The sequence below is a fragment of the Eublepharis macularius genome, chromosome 1 (genome assembly GCF_028583425.1).
Source record: "Eublepharis macularius isolate TG4126 chromosome 1, MPM_Emac_v1.0, whole genome shotgun sequence".
NCBI lineage: Eukaryota > Metazoa > Chordata > Lepidosauria > Squamata > Eublepharidae > Eublepharis > Eublepharis macularius.
Window position 1 is genome coordinate 232,967,353 of NC_072790.1, and position 18,701 is coordinate 232,986,053.

The 18,701-nt window shown below is 48.9% G+C and overlaps 2 protein-coding genes across 3 annotated transcripts; one reads left to right on the forward strand and one right to left on the reverse strand.

Moving 5' to 3' along the window:
- Positions 1-240: 240 nt before the first annotated feature.
- UBXN1 (UBX domain protein 1) lies at positions 241-11,444 on the forward strand. Of its 2 annotated transcripts, none has more exons than XM_054996925.1 (10): positions 241-332; positions 1,828-1,904; positions 2,500-2,553; positions 2,643-2,764; positions 3,524-3,602; positions 5,221-5,412; positions 5,757-5,808; positions 7,358-7,486; positions 9,561-9,744; positions 11,087-11,444. In XM_054996925.1, exons 2-10 carry the CDS (start codon positions 1,846-1,848, stop codon positions 11,134-11,136), a joined length of 921 nt encoding a protein of 306 aa, XP_054852900.1. In that variant the 5' UTR covers positions 241-332; positions 1,828-1,845; the 3' UTR covers positions 11,137-11,444. The 2 variants fall into 2 exon arrangements, with proteins under 2 accessions (XP_054852900.1, XP_054852908.1); XM_054996933.1 differs by lacking the exon at positions 241-332 and adding an exon at positions 976-1,058.
- A 3,786-nt stretch (positions 11,445-15,230) lies between these two features.
- Positions 15,231-17,709, reverse strand: DMAC1 (distal membrane arm assembly component 1). The gene is made up of 2 exons (XM_055002065.1): positions 17,401-17,709; positions 15,231-15,630 (listed from the first exon to the last, which is right to left on the reverse strand). Exons 1-2 carry the CDS (start codon positions 17,594-17,596, stop codon positions 15,566-15,568), a joined length of 261 nt encoding a protein of 86 aa, XP_054858040.1. The 5' UTR covers positions 17,597-17,709; the 3' UTR covers positions 15,231-15,565.
- Positions 17,710-18,701: the final 992 nt, after the last annotated feature.

Here is an 18,701-nt window from a genome sequence, read left to right on the forward strand (position 1 = left end):
CAGGATTTGATTCCCGTGGCACCTTAGAAACCAACAACATTTTTAGGATATAAGATTTCCAGAGTCAGAGCTCCCTTCTTCAGATACCGGATCAGGGGAGCGATGAATGAATGGCTACGGTCGAACAGCAGGAGAGAGGAGGTTCGTTCTTGCCCCTTTAAGGCGAAGCTCTCATGCCTCTACTCTCAAAGCATTTTGTCCCTCGACGGCCACCGCCGTTCCTTCCGGCAACCTCCTCAGGTGACCCAAACAGCGGCCGCGCGACAGGACCGTCGCTTCCGGTGCTGCTGCCGCCGCCTCTGGGAGGGGGTCTTTGGAGCCGAGCCGGAGTGGTGAGGAGCGCCCTTCTCTCTCCCCCCCCCACCGGCCACGGGAAGGGTGGGAGGGGGCCTGCCCCACGTGACCAAGCCTGCCCGCTCCTTCGTTTCCTGGGGGCAGGGTCCTGTGGAAGGGGGAGGAGCCCCCTGGGACCCCTCCCTTCAGCCCCTCCCCTTGTCAGGTCGCTTGCTTAAGACCTGGGGGGGGGGGCTCTATTTGTATTAGGCTGCGTGGGGAAGCTGTGGTGGGGGGATCTGCAGGCAGTTGGCCTCATCCCAGAGGGTGACAGTTGGACCCACTATGGGCGGAGGTTGTTTGGGGGTTGATCTCTTGGGGGTGGAACTGGACGTCCTTGGAAATTAAGGAGTGAGCTGGCACTTCTCTGTGAGCAAAATCAGATTTCTCCACGGGGAGGGGTCATGGCTGAGTGGCAGAGCCTTGGCTTTTCACAGGGAAGGGAACCAGCTTCAAACCCCCCCCCCCCCCCGAATCTTCAGTTAAAGGGATCAGGTAGTAGGTGAGGTGAAAGAACTCTGCTGCTGGTTGGAGAAGGCTAGACTAACCTTGACAGACTGAGGGCTAGACTCAGTTTTATGCAGCTTCGTGTGTTTGTATGAAGAGTTGGATTTGTAAACGTTGGGCCCGTCCATCATCATCATCATCATCATCATCATCAAATACCTAAGCTTATATACTGCTGTTCTGGACAGAAGAGCACCCCCCTCAGAGCAGTGAACAAGGTCCATGTTATTATTATCCCCACAATACTGCTGGGAAGCTGAGGCTGAGAGAAGTGACTTACCCAATGGTCTGTCTAGCCCTGCATCTTGTTTGACTCAGTGGCCTGGAGGTCAAACCCTCCCATTTTTGGTTGCCCAACCCCATCCCCTAGTATTGGTATTCAGAGAGTTACTGCCTCTGAATATGAAGGCTTTATTATTTTTTATTTATTTACTTCATTTATACCCTGATATTCTCCTCCCAATGGTTATCCGAAGTTGCTTACGTTGTTCTCCTCTCTTCTGTTTTATGCTCACAACAGCCCCATGAGGTAGGTTAGGCTAAGAGTGTGTGATTAGTCCAAGGTCCCCCACAGCAAGCTTCCACAGCAGAACAGGGATTCGAACCTGGGTCTCCCAGATTCTAGTCGAACACTTGCTTCAGCACACTGGCTCTTTATTTAGGTTTCATTTACTTGTGGCTAACAGCATCAGTGGATCTATCCTTGAATTTGTTTCTGGCCTTTTAAAACCAACTAAGCTCCATTCTGTGGCACCAAATTCTACTTGTCAGTCTTTTTTTTTGTGTGAAGAATACTTCTTTTTGTCTGTCCTTAATCTTCTGCTAATTGACCTCATTGAGTGCCCCTGAGTTCTAGTATGATGGGAGGAGGAGGAAAACTTTTTGTAAAATAGTGCTTCTTTTGGAAGCGGAACAAAGGAGAGGTGGACAGCAGTCTGCAGCGGAGACCTGCCGTCAACCCCAGGTTTCTGCTGTTTTCTTTTGCAGAGTTTGGTGTAGCAGGTCATGATGGAGTGCACGGCCCTGGAGAGTCTCATCGAGATGGGCTTCCCCCAGAACAGAGCGTACGTCTCTATCCATGCGAAGGGTGGGATACAAATTTGATAGATTAAATAAAAACATTAACAGGGAAAAAAGACAGAGGAAAGCCAGCTCTTCCGGCAATGCTTCCAGACCCTGGAGGGCTGGAAGTGAAGCGCAGCGTCCAAAGCTTAACTTGGCAAGGCACGTGGAAAAGAATGTGCAAGAACTCTTCCCTGCTCTCAGACTGTGCTTTAGCACACAACTGGATCTGCAGAAAGCAGTAATGGAAATGGGAGTGGGGGGGGGGGTCCAAGACATTTTAATGGGCATGTTACTGCTTCAGGGTACTGACTGCTTTCCACATTTGTTACTGGAAAGGTGGGGAAGTGGGGTAGGATTGCGCAGGGCTGTGAATGGCAGGCATCTTTTAAGAGAAGGAGGGAGGGAGAGATTTGGGGGTCTGTTATTTTTATCTTGGTTTTCATTTGGGGGAAAAATTAACCATTATTATAAGCTGCCTTGAACAATGTGGAAAGGTGGGCTATAAATGTTTTAATAAAAAATAAATACATTACCAGCTTTTCTCAAGGGAGTCGAAAACCTCAGTTCAAATGGGGTTTGCTGTCTCTTTTTCAGAGAGAAGGCACTGGCCCTGACAGGAAACCAGGGCATTGAACCAGCGATGGATTGGTGAGTGTTATCTGTGTGTAGTTTTTCCTGTATTGCAGACTCCTTCCCCAGCTCCCCCCTTCTGACCAGTGCGCCTCTTTTCCCTCCAGGCTAATGGAACATGAGAATGACCCTGACCTAGACGATCCATATGTACCTCCCCAGGGCCATGTGCCGAGCACGGAGGAGCCTCCCGAGGGAAGGACGCCTGAGGCAGTACAAGGTGGAACAGGTCAGAGCAAATCTGGATGTGGTGAGGTGGGAAGACTGGTACGTGGTAACGTTAGCAGAGAATCGCCTTTACCCTGGTTCTTGCCAGTATCTCCTTGTATGCAAAGGAAGTAAATTTGACTTACCATTCATGGTTGCTCTTTCAAGGCTATCATGGGCATTTCTTCCAGTGACTTTAGAACTGGGCAACCAGAAAATGTTGATTGTACAATTGGATGTTTTCTTAAAACATCTGTACAATTGTAAATTAGTTTTCTCACATATTATTATATCGCACTTTTGTAAATGCAACACTTCTAGATTTGAAGCAAATTAAAAATGACTGTATGTCTCCATGCTCATATGGCTGAAATTAACTCCAAATGATGTCAAAGAACAAATCTCCAAGCTGGCTAAGGAAGACCCGATGCTCAGTTTACGAGGAACTCTTGTGGCATTGGCCACAGTCATTTTGAGATGGCAGCACGATGCTCAGGATTCTTAAATCCAGGCTTTCACTACTACAGGTGGATCTTGGGAGCTTTCTGCCTGTTAAAATAAATGCAGGCTCTCACCGGATTTTGCAGGAGGAAGAGAATACTATGCCAACCCCCACAAAGCCATCGTGTTTCTACTATTGCTTTTGAATTCTCTCTTCTCCCTTATCGTCTCAGGTCAGGTTAATCCTAAAAAAACGTACTACGTATAGTTCTCTGGTCCCTCCCTCCCATCTCAAACACTCAGTGGGTTGGAGGGTAATAGGAGACTCTTCTCCCCATAGAGCCCACGTTAGAGGAGTTAGCTGAGGTGGACAACCGGCATACCTTGAGTGAAGAAGAGAAACGGGAGCAGACGAAAAGGTAATCATCCAGATTGTGTGTGTGTTTGTGTTTGCGTGCACACAGGCATGTGTGTAACGCTAATATAAATAGTTTTGTGGCACGGTAATCTAAATGTCACAAGCAGCGTTCTGAACCCTTATATATTATAGTGTAGTTAACAGGATGTACATGGTTCCCCCCCCCTTTGGTATAAGTGAGGAGAGCTATTCAGAAGCCTCCCCCTCTGCAACTGATCTTATGCAGCAACCCCTGTGGCGTTTGAGTAAGGGCATCTGCTGTGCATGGTTATGGTCCCGGGTTCAGTCACCAGCATCTCAAGGCTAGGAAGGGCCTCTGCCTAATATTTTAGAGAGCTGCTGCCAAGCAGAGAAGAGAGTACCAGACTCAATATAACAATGGCGCTGTTGCATCACAAGGCAATTTCAGGTGCTCGGGTGTGCAGGGCACTTTCTTGCTGCATAGAAGGATCTCAAGCAGGCAGAAAAGGGTCTTTCCCGTGACCCTGGAGAACATCACCAGAGGGAACAATACTAAACTAGATGGACCAATGGCCTGACTCTCTATAAAGTAGCTCTCTAACATGGAAGCATCCCTGGACGTTACGGGGTGGAGCCAAGGTTCTGCTTGGTATGCAGAAGTCCAAGGTTCAGTCCCTGGAATTTCTAGGTAACGAACGGTCCAGATAATAGGTGATGTGCCTGCAACCCTGGAGAACCCCTGCTTGCCTGAGTATACAATACTGATCAACTGAGTATACAATATGGATCAACTAGCAACAAAGCCCATTGTGTTTAACAATACAACGGGCTCTAGTGGGGCCTTGTGAGGGCCCCGCTGCCCCACTGTGTGGTTTTGAGAGTGCCATGCCACCTAGCGGTGCAGCCCTCCCAAGTCCCCACGGCCCTCTGGAGAAGCCTGTTGCAGGGCTGCACAGCTGGACTATTTTGGCCCATTTGGGGCCGAAATTGGCCCGCTGTAGAACACAGGAGCGCTCCAGGGGCCATCATGCTGCCCTAGCAGCATTCCTGCGCTCCACAGTGGGCCAATTTCGGCCCATATAAGGCTGAATCAGAGCCGCCTGGGGCCAAAATTGGCCCGCTATGAAGTACAGGAGCACTCCTGGGGCCGTCATGCTGCCCCGGCAGTGCTCCCGCTCTTGAAAATGGCCTCCTCTGCGCTAGGCCGCTTGCACCAGGCCTTCCCGCGGCAGTGGCCTCCTCTGGGCTGGGCTGGCTCACCAAGCCTTCCCATGGTGGCGGCAGCCTCCTCCAAGCTGGTGGGCCAGACCTTCCTGTGGTGGTGGCCACTCAGAGGCCTGGCGCAGGCGCCAGGATAAAATGTGAGTTGTCGCCAATACAGGTCGCCTTTTATATAGTAGGATGGTTTTATTCAGTACAAGCCAGCTTCATGTATGTTCATGTGAAGTTGCCCCTTGCCCCAAACACAAGATCCTGGGACTGTCTAGCAACACATCCTCGTAAAATGGCCACACAAGATGCCAATAGCTCTTTAGGGCACGTTTCAAAGATCTGTAGTGCTTTGTGTATATTCTTTTGGGAAACGGCAGGGGTTCTGGGGAAGCCCAGGCCTGCGAAGGAGCATCGTGACCCTCCTTGCCCCGCTGCTGTCTGTTCAGGATGATGGAGCTGATCTCTCAGAAGCAGCGGGAGCGAGAGGAGCGGGAGAAACGAGAGAGCATTGAGCGGGAGAAGCAGCGCCGGAAGCAGGGCCAAGAGCTCTCCCTCATCCGCCAGAAGCTGCAAGAGGATGAGATGAAGAAGCTGGCAGAAGAGAGGCGCAAGGAGAAGATGGAAGAGAAGCTGGCCAAGTGAGAGTCCCGTGGGGGAAGGACAGGAAAGGCTTCCCAGTGAAAGGGGGCAGAGGGGCCGTGGCTCAGTGGCAGAGCATCTGATTGGCATTGGAAGGTGCTGGGTTCAATCCCTGACATCTCCAGCTAGAAATGACCAAGGAGTAGATGATGTGAAATGCCTGAGTCCTTGGAGAGCTGCCGCCAATCTCAGTAGCCAGTACTGACCTTGAGGGACCAAGGGTCTCATTCAGTAAAGGCCGCTTAGTGTGGTTGTGTGTGTGTGTGCTGTCAGGACCCACGGAAAGGAGCAAACTGATTTCTAGCTCTACGTACTTCTCTGCCCATTGTTCTCTTTTTCCCAGGCAGCGGGTGCGAGAGAAGATTGAACGAGACAAGGCCGAGAGAGCCAAGAAGGTGGGTTTGCACAGGGAGGTGCTGTTCTTCAGTGGGACAAGGAGATCGGAGTCTCTGTAGCTGTATGGGTTGCAGAGTGTGTGACACACAGGCTTGGGTTCAAAGGTCATTTCTCACTTGCAGGAGGAAGGGCAGTTTCTGCTGATTCCCCTCCCCCTGCAAGGTACAGCATGTCAGAAATTAGCCAACCCCCATTTTCCCTTGAAGCTGTGAGCTGCATCAGTGGAAAATGACCTTTGGATTCAGCATCTTTCGTTGAGCGCCTTTCTGTTTGTCCCGGCACTCTTCCTTTGTTTGGGTGCTGCTTTGTAAGCACTCACAGTGCAAGAAGCCCAGTGGCACCACGTTCACTTGCAGGCCAGTGCTGCAGCCTGCTGTTCAAAGAGCAGCCGAGGCACCTGCTGGCACGTAGACTTCCTCCCGAGGAAGTGCTGCAGCCTCCAATTTCCAGTGTCGTGTGACAATGTTCTTTGCAGTGTCTGGATGGACCAATTTGTCAATCCTGGAGGGTCCTGGGATCCTCCCCCACACCCTCCCAATAACTTGTCAGCATTGCAAAAACAGAACCTAAGATGCTCCTTGCCCAGGGATTGCACCTCAGCAGTTCTGTCAGACGCTCCATGAGATCAGCTGCTAATAGCTGTAACAGATACCCCAAATCTCATGGTGTGTCAGAACTTGGCCAAATTCCTTCTGTGGAAGTGGGCTGTCCTCAGTCTGCATTATCCTCCTAGGCTCCCACATGGTCTCTGACCGTGATATGGTCAGGTATCACGGGGATCTGCTCAAATCCCTGACAGGAGGAAGGATCCACAGAGCCCTGACATAGGGGTGGAAAAGAGAGTGGTAAGTGGGGTGTAACCTCCCAGCTGGTGGGCTGCAGAGGAAGGGAAGGAGAGAGCTTCCATTTCCCCCTGTCATTCTCTGCCTTCATCACCTTTTTAGACAGGGCCAAGTTTCCCTTTCCAAAAGAGAACGGTGAAGAGAACTTCCAGTAAGCACCACAAAATGATGGGCAGCTAGAACTGACAGTGAAGGGATGCTCAAAGGAAACTGAGTCGCAAGCAGAGACTCCTCTTAACTTTGGCTTTACCTTAACTGCAAGGGAGGTGCCCCTATCTGAGCTTGAGATGGTATCTTCTTTTTAAAAATGCGTTGTCATCCCTCCTGAAAGTCACACCAGGAGGCTGTGCTGCATCCTTGGGGCTGCGTCAGTCTTCCAGTGGCAGATGCCCTTGGCTCATGGACCGAAAGTCTTCACTGGAGAAAGGGGCTCCAACAGGCAGTCCAAAATGGACTCATTGGCACTCGAGAAATAACGTTACCTGGAGCAGCAGCTTGCATTGCCGATGGTGTCAAACTAGGCCTGACAAGACGAACACAGACCCTGAGCACTGATGGCTTCTTGGCTGGTCTGCTGTGCTTAGAGCGACGCAACAGAAATGCCCTGCAGGGCCCCTTTCCACACAGAGGCTTCTGTCCCTCAAGAGCGGATCTGGCCCAGCAGCGCAGTGCAGAGTGAATCCTTTTGCTTTTCTCTTTTCTCCAGTTTGGCGGTGGCTGCAGCAGCTCTTCCCAAGCCTCCAACCCACCTGAGCCAGTCGCCCCCACGCTGGTTCCCTCCTCACCTAGCCAGGAGCCCCCTGTGAAGCGAGAGTATGATCAGTGCAGGATACAGGTAATGGATTGGGACGGGTGGGTGGGTGAGCAGGGTGGAAGGCCTCTGGTGATTTTCTTGTACAGGGCGGGCTCTGCTAAAGACAAACGCTCTTGTCAAGGTGGTGATGGAGAGGCTGAGCTTTGCCGTTTGCAGTCCTGCCTGGTTAAAAATGTATATGTGTATGTTATGCTCTGTGTGTATGCTGCTTTTCAGTCAAGGTAGGCTCCCACAGTGGCTTCCAACCTGTGATCCTTATGAAACAGCCACAGTAAGTGAATTACATTGAGAGCAGTAAACCAAAGACAGAAGGACCGAGAGTGGCGAATAAGATAATAAATCTGGAGCTGGAATTGGCTCCAGGCTGTGTTGTTCCTGGCAACAGCCAAAGTAGGCCGGGATAGCGCTGCAAGCTCTCGCTCTGGTGCTTCCGTTGTTGACTCTGCAGTTAGTTTCCAAGGAGCACAGCAGCCGCGAGTGTAGCGCATTCCAGCGGTGAGCAAGTGCAGATCTGATTGCATGGGATGTTGCTTCTCTTGTTTGGTCTGAGACTGAACCACAGCTCAGAAGAAGAGCGCCTGTTCTGCATGCAGAAGGTCCTGGGTTCAGTTCCTGGTGTCTCCAGTTCAAAAGATCGCACGTGTTGGAGCCGCTGCCTGTCAAAGGAGACTGTGCCGAGCTAAATGAGTCAGCAGTCTGACTTGGCATATGACTGCATCAACCCAGTCCCCCTGGGTGTTTCAAGCAGCCCCTAAGAACGATCCTGATTATGGAGGGACAGGGTAAGCCCTGGTTCAGGTCTCTGCTGTGCCATGAATGCTATAAGGCAGGCCACCTTGGGCTGCCACCCCACCACTTACAGCAGTGTAGGGATGAAGATGCAGGCCTACCTGGCAGGGTGGTTGTAGAAGTTACGGAGAGAGAATGTATGAGAGCCTGCTACAGGTTGAATCCCGCAGATCCCTGCTGTGAAGGGCAGCGCTCGGGAAAGTGGCCTGCGGGATCCAACCCTAGTGCAGTCGACGTTGAGCAGAACTGGGAAAGCAGCAGATAAGTATTCTTGATGAGAGATCGCAAAGTACCACCGATGGGATTGGCTCTGAACCACATTTTTAAATCTTACCTAAATTTTCTAACTTCCCTGCCTGCCACCTCCCACTGCACCCCACGATCTCCACAAAATGCCGCTCGTGGGGGATGGGGGGCTCTGAGGAATAACGGGGGGGGGGTGTTCTGCAGTGGGAAGAGGAAGTCCATGGAAATTGCCAGTTAGTCTGGATCCAGCCCAAGATCCTTCGCAGAAGGCCAGCTTGGTGTATGACTCCCTTCCAGGTGCGTAGCTGCTTGCTGGAGGCGGGGCCTCTATTGCAGTGGCAGCTGGACTTCGGAGCTCTTTCTCCATGGATATTTGCCTGGCACACTTGGAGTTTATGTCGTTTGAGGAGCCAAATGGAAGCTGTTTTGTTTGCTTAGGCTATCGATTGATTGGAGAACAGCCCCCCCCCTCCCTTACTCTGTTTCTCCCTTTTCCTTCTATATTAGAGTCTCTCTGCACAGGACATCTGACGTGAAGAATATGTGTCGGGAGATGCAATGGTAGCGGGAAGGGTAGTTTAAAAAGACAGAGCCAGCGGCAGGGCAAAGGCTTTGCTATACACTGGAGCTGTGTGAAGGGGCTGTGAAATGCCAAAAGGGAAACTTCTGCCTGTTTTAACCTCTCCAGGTCCGAGCCCGGCTCTGGAAGACAGCTCCAGCCCATTTCCATTCCTTGCTGCTCTCCAGTTGTGATTCCACACAGTTTTAGACTGGAGAGGTGAAATTGACACAGCCTTCTGGGAGGCAAAAATGAAATTAACAAAACCCTCTGAGGAGTGCTCTCTGTATCTTTTAAAACTATGCTTCCCTGCTAACACTGCATCTCCCTACACTTAACAAATATGCGCTGAGGCATCTCATGTAGAGAGACTCTCAGTCACAGTCGGTTGATAGATTTGCTGAACTTTGCTCAACAACATTGACACGTTCTGAAAGCCTCTCCCCCTTTCCCCCCTGGCCCATGAAAGCCCCTCAGTTGGATCAACCTCTTCTTTGACAGGTGAGGCTGTTGGATGGGACGTCACTCACACAGACCTTCAGAGCCAAAGAGCAACTAGCAGCTGTCCGACTGTACGTGGAGCTGAACCGTCAGGATGGTGGCGAAGAGCCTTTCAACCTCCTCACGAGCTTCCCCCGGCGTGTCTTCACTGAGGAAGACATGGAGAAGCCCTTGCAGGAGTTGGGTGAGTTTGGGACTGCTGCAGTGGCTCGCTGGGTCCCTTTCTCACTTCTCCAGGGACTTGGGTTTCAGTAGGTCTTGACTATAACAGGAGGTGCAGTTTCTCCCGAGGAGCAGTAGCGCCTGTTGGAACAGCACGTTTGGCACACTACACCTAAGATCATAGAAGTCTGGCCTCCACCTCGAGTCTTTCTTTGAGAGCGCCGACTGTTGGATCGTTCCTTGTTCTAACCCACCAGGTCTCGTTTCCCCGTAGGCCTGTTCTCTGCATCTCACCAGACTGCAAATCCCCTTCAAAAAGGAGTTTGATTCCTCCATGTTTGTACAGAAAATATGACAGGTAGCTAAATGAGAGAAGTTCTTCTGCTCCCAATAATTCTCCACCACATCTGATGCTTGCTGTGTTAACTGGCTGGGTTAGGGAGGTTGTTTTAAAGGCTCAGATCTTTTGTTATGTGTCTTAAGTAAGTCAGGTATGGATGTATGACCTAGACTTGGCTCTGGCAACTCCAGAAGTTGGGTATGAGTCTCATATTGGGCTAGTCACAGTTCTCTGGAGCTCTCTCAGCCCCACCCACCTCACAGGGTGTTTTGTTGTGGGGATAATAATGGCATCCTTTGTAAACTGCTCTGAGTGGGCATTAAGTTGTCCTAAAGGGCGGTATATAAATCGAATGTTGTTATATTGGACTGGTGGATCACACAACCATAAAATTGGAAGGAGCGTATAGGCCATCAAACCCTTTTTCTGTACAGGAAATCCAAAGCCAGAGGTCCCTGAAAGATGACCTTTGAGTCTTTACTTGAAGATTTCCAGCCTCCCCTACCAATCTAAGTGGCTACATGCAGAATCACATCACCTGCTAGCAGTATCCAAAGCTGTCCTTGGGAATAACAAGAGGGCGTTTGCTGGAAATACTTCGAAACCCAAAAGTGGAAGTATAAAGTTACGTTTGGATGTTTCACACATAGGGAAGTTACCCACCAAGTCTTCTCAGCTGTTCTTCCATTGAACCCCTTGTCAGCTTCTGCTCTTCTAGGTGGAGAGGGCAGCCCAGTGCGTGCGGGAGAATTCTAGTCTTTGCTTCTGTTTTACGTCAGCCCGTCATGTCACATAATACAAAGTTGATCTAATGCCAATGTGAGCTTAGCTTGGCATAAACTGCAGCTGACTCTGTGTTGGTAAAAATTATCTGTTAGGCAGGAATCTGGAGATCCTAACCTCCTGCGTGGCCTCCATCAGGCTGTTCCAGGGTCTGGCTTGCCGATGAGCAGCTCCTAATATCTCCCTCTGTCCTTGCCCCGAGTTCTTGCTAAGCTCCCCCTTCTCTTTTTCCTTACTGCAGGTCTGGTGCCTTCAGCTGTGCTGATTGTGGCCAAGAAGGGGAACAGCTGAAGAGAAGACCCTCTTTGCGCTCTCCACTGTGGTCTCAGCCCTCCTTTCTTTGCAGCTGCTGGAGGTGAATCTCCCCTTGTGCTTCGCCTCTGGGTGCTGCCCCTCAGCCCCCCCCCCATTGTCCAACAAGCTCTGGCCACAGAGACTCCTAAAGCAGTGACCTCACTCTGGCTGGGATACAGAATCAACGATGATGCGTGGAAGCAGGAAGGGTGGTTCAGGGGTTTGACCTTCCAGTGGGGAGGGGCAGCGTTGCAACTTGGCTGCCCACTCGGGCTGCCCATGAATAAAACCTCTTCTCTCTCCTGCTTTTTGCTGTGGCTGTTCTTTTACCTGCAGAGTCGGGGCTTGGCAGACCCTTTTGAGATAGTGGAGCTAGTGTTCACATGGTCTGTCTGGGTGTACACGTTTTCTGGAAGATGGTCCCTACTGGAAGGGGCAGTATTTTAAAAAATCTTGGTTCTGCCTGTCATACTTGTACACTTGAAGCTGCCTTACAGTCAATCAGACCATCAGTACACCAAGGTCATTACTGTCTACTCACAGAATCAGAGGGTTGGAAGGGACCTCCAGGGTCATCTAGTCCAACCTCCTGCACAATGCAGGAAATTCACAATTACCTCCCCCGACACACACACCCAGGAACCCCTGCACCATGTCCAGAAGATGGCAAAACAGCATCAGGATCTCTACCCAAACTGGCCTGGGGAAAATTGCAACCTGACCTCAAGGTGGCAATTGGCCTTGCCTAGGGCATGTTAGAAGGGGCCACGAGAACTAAGCACTGATGCCGCCCTTCCTGCCCTCCCTCTCATGATCCGTCTGGGTTCACAGAATCAGCATTGCTGTCAGATGGCCATCTAGCCTCTGCTTAAAAACCTCCAAAGAAGGTCTATCCGCTACAGGCTGTTATTGTGAGGGGGTGTCATTGGGTCCACAGTCTTCTCTGTGCCTTCCTGCAAAGTGGCGGTTGGGCAGGAGCTGCACCATAATTTGGTATCCTGGGATACTGCTCTATCCTAGCCCCACAAATAAACAACATATAGAAAAGAGGAGCACTTCAATCCGCACCAAAGGAACTGATGACTCGATTGCTATACAGACTGCAAACAGCCGTACTATAATTGTGTGACTAACAACAGTGAATATTGGGGAATGTGAATTAAAATAGGAGGGCACCTCCGCTAGCTTTTCATGAGATTAGTGCTTCTCTCATTTGGAGGAGCAGGAGATACTGTTCTCTTCCCTTCTTTCCCTCCCCTTGTACTGTGTAGCTGAATCTGGTATCCTAAATAGCTGTAAAATGTGATAATCTAGCCTTTACAGTAAGTTCGAGTGTTTCTGCAGTTTAGGGTTATCCAGGGCAACTGTGTGGTAGCCGACTCAAGGACAGATTTGCCAAGCACTGCATAACCTATGGAATTCACTGTTCAGAGGGACTCCAATTTAGATTACTTTAAAATGAGGGTAGATTCATGAGGCTGGGCTGTCGTGTATTTGGTCATATGATCACTAAATAGACTAGGAGGACTCTACAACGTTGTACAATCAGAGGGCTGAACACTTAGAGAGTGGGCGTGGTATAGGGATTAGCGTGTTGGGACTAGGATCTGGGATAACTAAGTCTGAATCCCACCCCCTCCGGTCATGGAAGCTCACTGGGTGAACTTGGGCCAGTTACACACACACAGCCTAACCTACCTCACAGGCTGGTTGTGAGGATAAAATGGAAAGGGGAATTATGTAAGCCATCTTGGGTCCTCTTCGGGGACAAATGTAGGATACAAATGAAGTAAATTATAAAAGAGAGAGATCCACATAGAGCTAATACATGAATACTATTGGCATAATTTTATAGATAAATAGAATTACTAATATATAATTACTTCTTGTTGTTGTGAGTCCTTTATAAGACAATGGCATACATGAGCTCTTACCAGTAATGAATACATATCGGTGCACCCTAGGCACATGTTTCAATCTGCCACAAATCCGCAAATGGTTTACACTCGGACTATTTTTTTTTCTGCAAGCGCCTCCAAGAAGCCCTTCAGGCCCATAAAAACCTTTGCCTTCCATTCCTTTCACAGACTGGTTATTCTAACATCCTACCTGCTGCTTCACTGTACCTTTTTAAGATTTGTTTTTAAAGAGCCATATTTGGTTCTGTACACAGCCACAGGTTGCAGACCCCTGAAATACAGCATCCACCTTCAGAGGCATTCTACTGCTAAATAATATTGGGAGGGGGAAGCGTTGCTTTTCTGCTCGACAGCACTATGAGAAAACTTTATGCTTTACTATATGGGCCTTTGGCCTGGTCTGCAAGGCTGGGGTTGTTGTTTTTTGCTATTAAGAAACATTGTTATTTACACACACGAAATCTCTTTCAAGGGCCCTCTTATTTCAGAGGAATGAACCGAGACAAGTGGGTGGCCCCAATCCCCGGTCGGCTGTGCTTCACACGCTTGCAAGTGATGGAAAATTCACCCAAATAATGGCTAATTATTTCAGGCTTGATTTCCACCAGGTTGAAGGGCTTCGCGTTGTACATGCTAACCATGCTGCCCACCATTTCGGAAAGAATGATCATGTCACGCAGGTGGGTCTTGACCTCAGTTTGCGGAGGCGCTTCAGGAGCGAATGCTGCTTGCGCCGCAGGCCGGGATTCAGAGACCAGCACTGTGGAGCTGCGTCAGCTTCTCACAGGACATGTGAAGGAGCTGATCCAGGTCCACACCTCAATAAGTGAACGGGAAGGTGCTCCGACTAGTTTGCCACAGCTTATGCTCCTTTTTATCAACCTCACTCCGACTAGTTATAAGAACATAAGCAAAGCCATGTTGGATCAGGCCAGTGGCCCATCCAGTCCAACATTCTGTCACACACAGTGGCTAGAAATCCAGTGCCATCTAAAGGACTGTCAGTGAGGCCAGGACACCAGAAGCCCTCCCACTGCCTTCCTTCCAGCACCAAGACAACAGAGCACCACCTCCCCACAAAGAGAATACCATCTATCTCCTGTGGCTAATAGCCACTGATGGACCTCTGCTCCATATATTTGTCCAGTCCCCTCTTGAAGCTGGCAATGCTTGTAGCTGCCACCACCTCCTGTGGCAACGAATTCCATGTGTTTATCACCCTTTGTGTAAAGTAGTATTTTCTTCTATCTGTTCTAACCCGACTGCTCAATAATTTCATAGAGTGCCCACGAGTTCTTGTATTGTGAGAAAGGGAGAAAAACACATCTTTCTCGACCTTCTCTAACCCGTGCATTATCTTGTAAACCTCTATCATGTCTCCCCTCAGTCGTTTTTTCTCCAGGCTAAAGAGCCCCAAGCGCCTCAATCTTTCCTCATAGGGAAAGTGTTCCAACCCTTTAATCATTTTAGTTGCCCTTCTCTGTACTTTTTCCAGTGCTATGATATCTTTTTTAAGGTGTGGCGACCAGAACTGTACACAGTACTCCAAATGAGGCCTCACCATCGATTTATACAGAGGCATTATGATACCGGCTGATTTGTTTTCAATCCCTTTCCTAATAACCCCTAGCATAGCATTAGCTTTTTTTATGGCAGTCACACACTGTGCTGACGTTTTTAGTGAGTTATCTATCATGACTCCAAGATCTCTCTCTCGGTCAGTCTCCGCCAGTTCAGACCCCATCAACTTGTATTTATATTTTGGATTTTTGGTTCCAATGTGCATTACTTTGCACTTGGCTACATTGAACCTCATTTGCCACATGGATGCCCACTCTTCTAGCCTCGACAGATCCCTTTCGAGTGCCTCACAATCCTCTCTGGCTTTCACCACCCTGAACAATTTCGTGTCATCTGCAAATTTAGCCACTTCACTGCTTAATCCCAAGGTGCGTTTCTTCTGTTCTGCTTCCACCATCTTGGCCGCAGTTTTTGTTGGAAAAAGACTGATCTCGCCTGGTCTGCAATGCTGTTCCTATGAAAGTTCCAGAACATTTTAAAAGCTGGAAATCCAGAGGCCGTTGAAGGTACAGAGTCAACAGGAGCATGGGAGAAAAAAAGATACAACCCCTAAAAATCTTAGCTCCCCCGGCCCAATCTGTAGTCACTACATGCTGTTTATGCCTCATAAACTGAGTTTGTTTTATTTTGAACAAAGTTGGATTCTGGTACAGGAAGGTTTTTTTTTTAATTCAGAGGAACGTAGACTCTACTTTCCATGTGGGGCAAGCATCATAACTTTGGGTGTATGGAAACAAGAAAGCACAACGGTCAATTTGAATTGAGACAAAGATGCCATCCTGGCTGCTTCTCTTAGGTTACGCTGCCACCATTGCCATTAATCTCCGGGATTTCTTCTTTCCAGCTTCTTACAGTTTACCTGGAGGTGGGTTAAAGCCATGCCATATAGAGAGACGTGAGTGACCCTGACAGTAAGGTGATGCCACTCACTCTTTTCGTATCTGTCTCCCAACCGGGTCTGCAATCACTACAGCACCCCAAGCGAAAAGACCTAGGAGACCAGAGGGCAGATGTTAGCGGCAGACAAATGCACTTGTTCAATGATTTTCACCTCACCTTTTCATCCAAAGACCACCAAGGTAGCAAAACCCCAAAACACACAACTTTTAAAATAAACATTGCCTAGTAAAACAAAACGTCAGCACTGAAAGACATCTCATAAACAGCAAAACTCCCTCAAAAATGCAGGAAGGACTTGTCTACTGTTACCCATTTGAATGCCAGCCTGAAAAAGAAGGGAGTTCTAACAACTTGGTGCAATATGGAGAGAAGCGAGGAAGCTTTTTGTAACATTCGAGACACAGGCCAATCTCCCTTGATATTCATGGAAAGAAATTATGGTTGGAAGGAAGATATTGCAGCACAAGCCAGCCTGAGTTGGGACAACAGGGGGATAAGAGACCTCTGAGAATCCCACCTTAAGTTCCACAGAAAGCGGGATATGATCGCCCTCAAGAGACGCACGCCATTCAGGGCACAAAACCAGCAGAACAGATTTATGAGAGAACAATCAGTTTTTGTCAGCAAATCCCATTAGTTAGCAGCGTACAGTGATGGGGGTGGCAGAGAAAGTGTGTGTAGGCTGCTCTGTAAGTTGCTCTCAGGAACAGCTAACGGGAGGGGGGGCACTACTTATCAGCTCCTTCCACACAGCTGCTAAGTGGAGATTTTCTTGCAACAGCCAGGAAAACTTACAGCCTCTCTTGAACTATGGCTGATCTTGCTATTTGCCTGAAGAGGGACTCATTGGCAAAGCCTCTGCTCTGCACGTAGACGGGCCCACCTTCGCTTCTTGGCATTGCCACTTCAAGGAGCTGCTGCCACTCAGAGCAAAGAATGGATGGACTCAGTAGAAAGCACCTTTATATTGAATCAGGGCAGTTCAATTCCAAACTGGTCCTTGGCTTTAGGATTACACAGCAAGCAAATATACTACTTGACCACACATTTATTGTTCAGATGCTGGGTACAAAACAAGATCCTGCCTACACCAGTGATGTTAACTAATGTTTGTTTCTTTTATTTATTTATGTAATTTACAGTCCGCCTTTCTCACTGAGACTCAAGGCGGATTACATAGTGTGAGATTTATACAGTCAATACCAAGGACGTTTCAATAAACAATGCCATAGGGTACATAAACGCAAGTTTACAGAGACATAACATTAGCAATGTTATAGAAAGGTATATGACTGCAGAAGACAGGTCATGATGTGTCTCAAGAAAATAAGCCTATCCACACAGTACAAAGGGGGAAAGCAAGCTTCAGTAGCCAATCTGATCTTCTAGATTTTGTGTTTCTTCCTCTGAATGATTTGGAAATTGCAACCACAACGTAGGGAAGGAGCACAGCTCCCCTTGCAGCAGGCAAATACAGCAAGGCAACATGTGGGATAAATCATCCAACAGCAGCTATAACGAAACCAAGATCACCTCTGTCCCAAATACTAGGTGTCACATAATAATAAGAGTCTTGTACACAGCTTGTCGGTTTCCCAGAATTATTTGGCTGGAGTAGAAACAAGACGCTGGGGCCCCGCGCCTAACCCACGAGGGCTCTTCTCCTGTTTTTCCCCTATCTAAAAAACTTAGTATTTAACCCGGAGGTTCCAATGTGGCCTGAGTTGTGCGATGAGGAGAAAAATGTAGACTTGCACATGCTCAGAGGCACCGTTTACCTTCTCACCCAAATGCAAGCCCAGTGGAGAGAGCCCCTTCCAGGCTTGGAGGCGCTTGACCCTCCGCAGCCCCCCGCACCTACCCACGGCGAAGGTCATCTGGGTGATGTGCCACATATTGGGCGGGATCCTCTGCCGCATGACCCTGCGAGGCCCCATAAAGACCCAGACACTGGCGGCCATCAGCCCCAGCCCGCTCAGGAGGCGGCAGCTCCAGCAGTCCCCGAACAGAGGCTTGTGGGGGGCTGGAGGCCCGACCTCCGAGGGCTTGGACGACATCACTCCACCCTGGGAAGAGAAATGGCGGCGCCCACAAACGCACACAAGACGCCGCTCGAGGAGGACGACACAAGCGTGTTGATTTCTGGCCGTCTATTATTATCTCATCTCTATGGAAGGAAGTCAACCGTGTGCCCCCCATAAAGGTCCGTTCAGCCAACACATTTCCAATCATTAGTTCCGCTTTCTTAATCATTAGTTCCTAGAAAAACGGTTTAACCTTTCAAAGATGCGGGGGGGGGGACACATTGGCTACAGCCTATTATTATCATATTTCCAACTATTTCTTCATCATGTTCCTAATATATTAGTCCTTGTTGCAGAGTGAACGCTCATAGCCCTTCCTCCCTGGACAAGAGGACTTCAAGGGCTTTTGAGGGGGTTTGAATGGCAGGCATTTTTTTTTTTAGCGGGGGGGGGGGGAGATCTGGGGGTTATTTTATTTTGGTTTTAACTGTAAATGTTTTTTAATCTACTGCTGTAAACTGCTTTGAACCTCGGCAGAAGGCACGGTAAAAGTGTTTTTGAAAAATAATGTCCCAAGAACCAGGAGGATTCTGGAATCTGGTCCCACTGCACAAATATAACCGCTATCCTTTTAGTAAGCAAAAGCTGCTGAGATCATCTGCTCCACCTGTCTTTATTTCCATAAAAGAGTCCCCATTTTCTGCTACCCATCCCTAAGAAATGTCGTCCCAATTTTTGCATAATCCTCCGATGCCTTTTAAAATCATTTATTCTCTGCCCGCAAATTTCCTTCTTCATGCTCCAACTTCTTTCCCTCCCAAGTGGGAGGGTGGATGCCTCTTCAGAGCAGAGTGCAGCCGAAGTGCTTAAACAACAGTGAGCCAACTATTCCACATTATTTATGTATGTATTTATTCGGCTTATATCCCACCCTTCCCACAAGCAGGCGCAGGGCAGCTTCCAACAAGAATATACAATTAAAACATACAATAAGACATTTACAAATACTATTGTTTTATTCCTGGTAATGGGTTACATATCTTTGCTTTATCACGTCTTTGTTGTTCTCGGTGTAAGCCACTTCAGGCATATAAGAACATCAGAAGAGCTCTGCTGGATGAGATCAGGGGTCCATCTA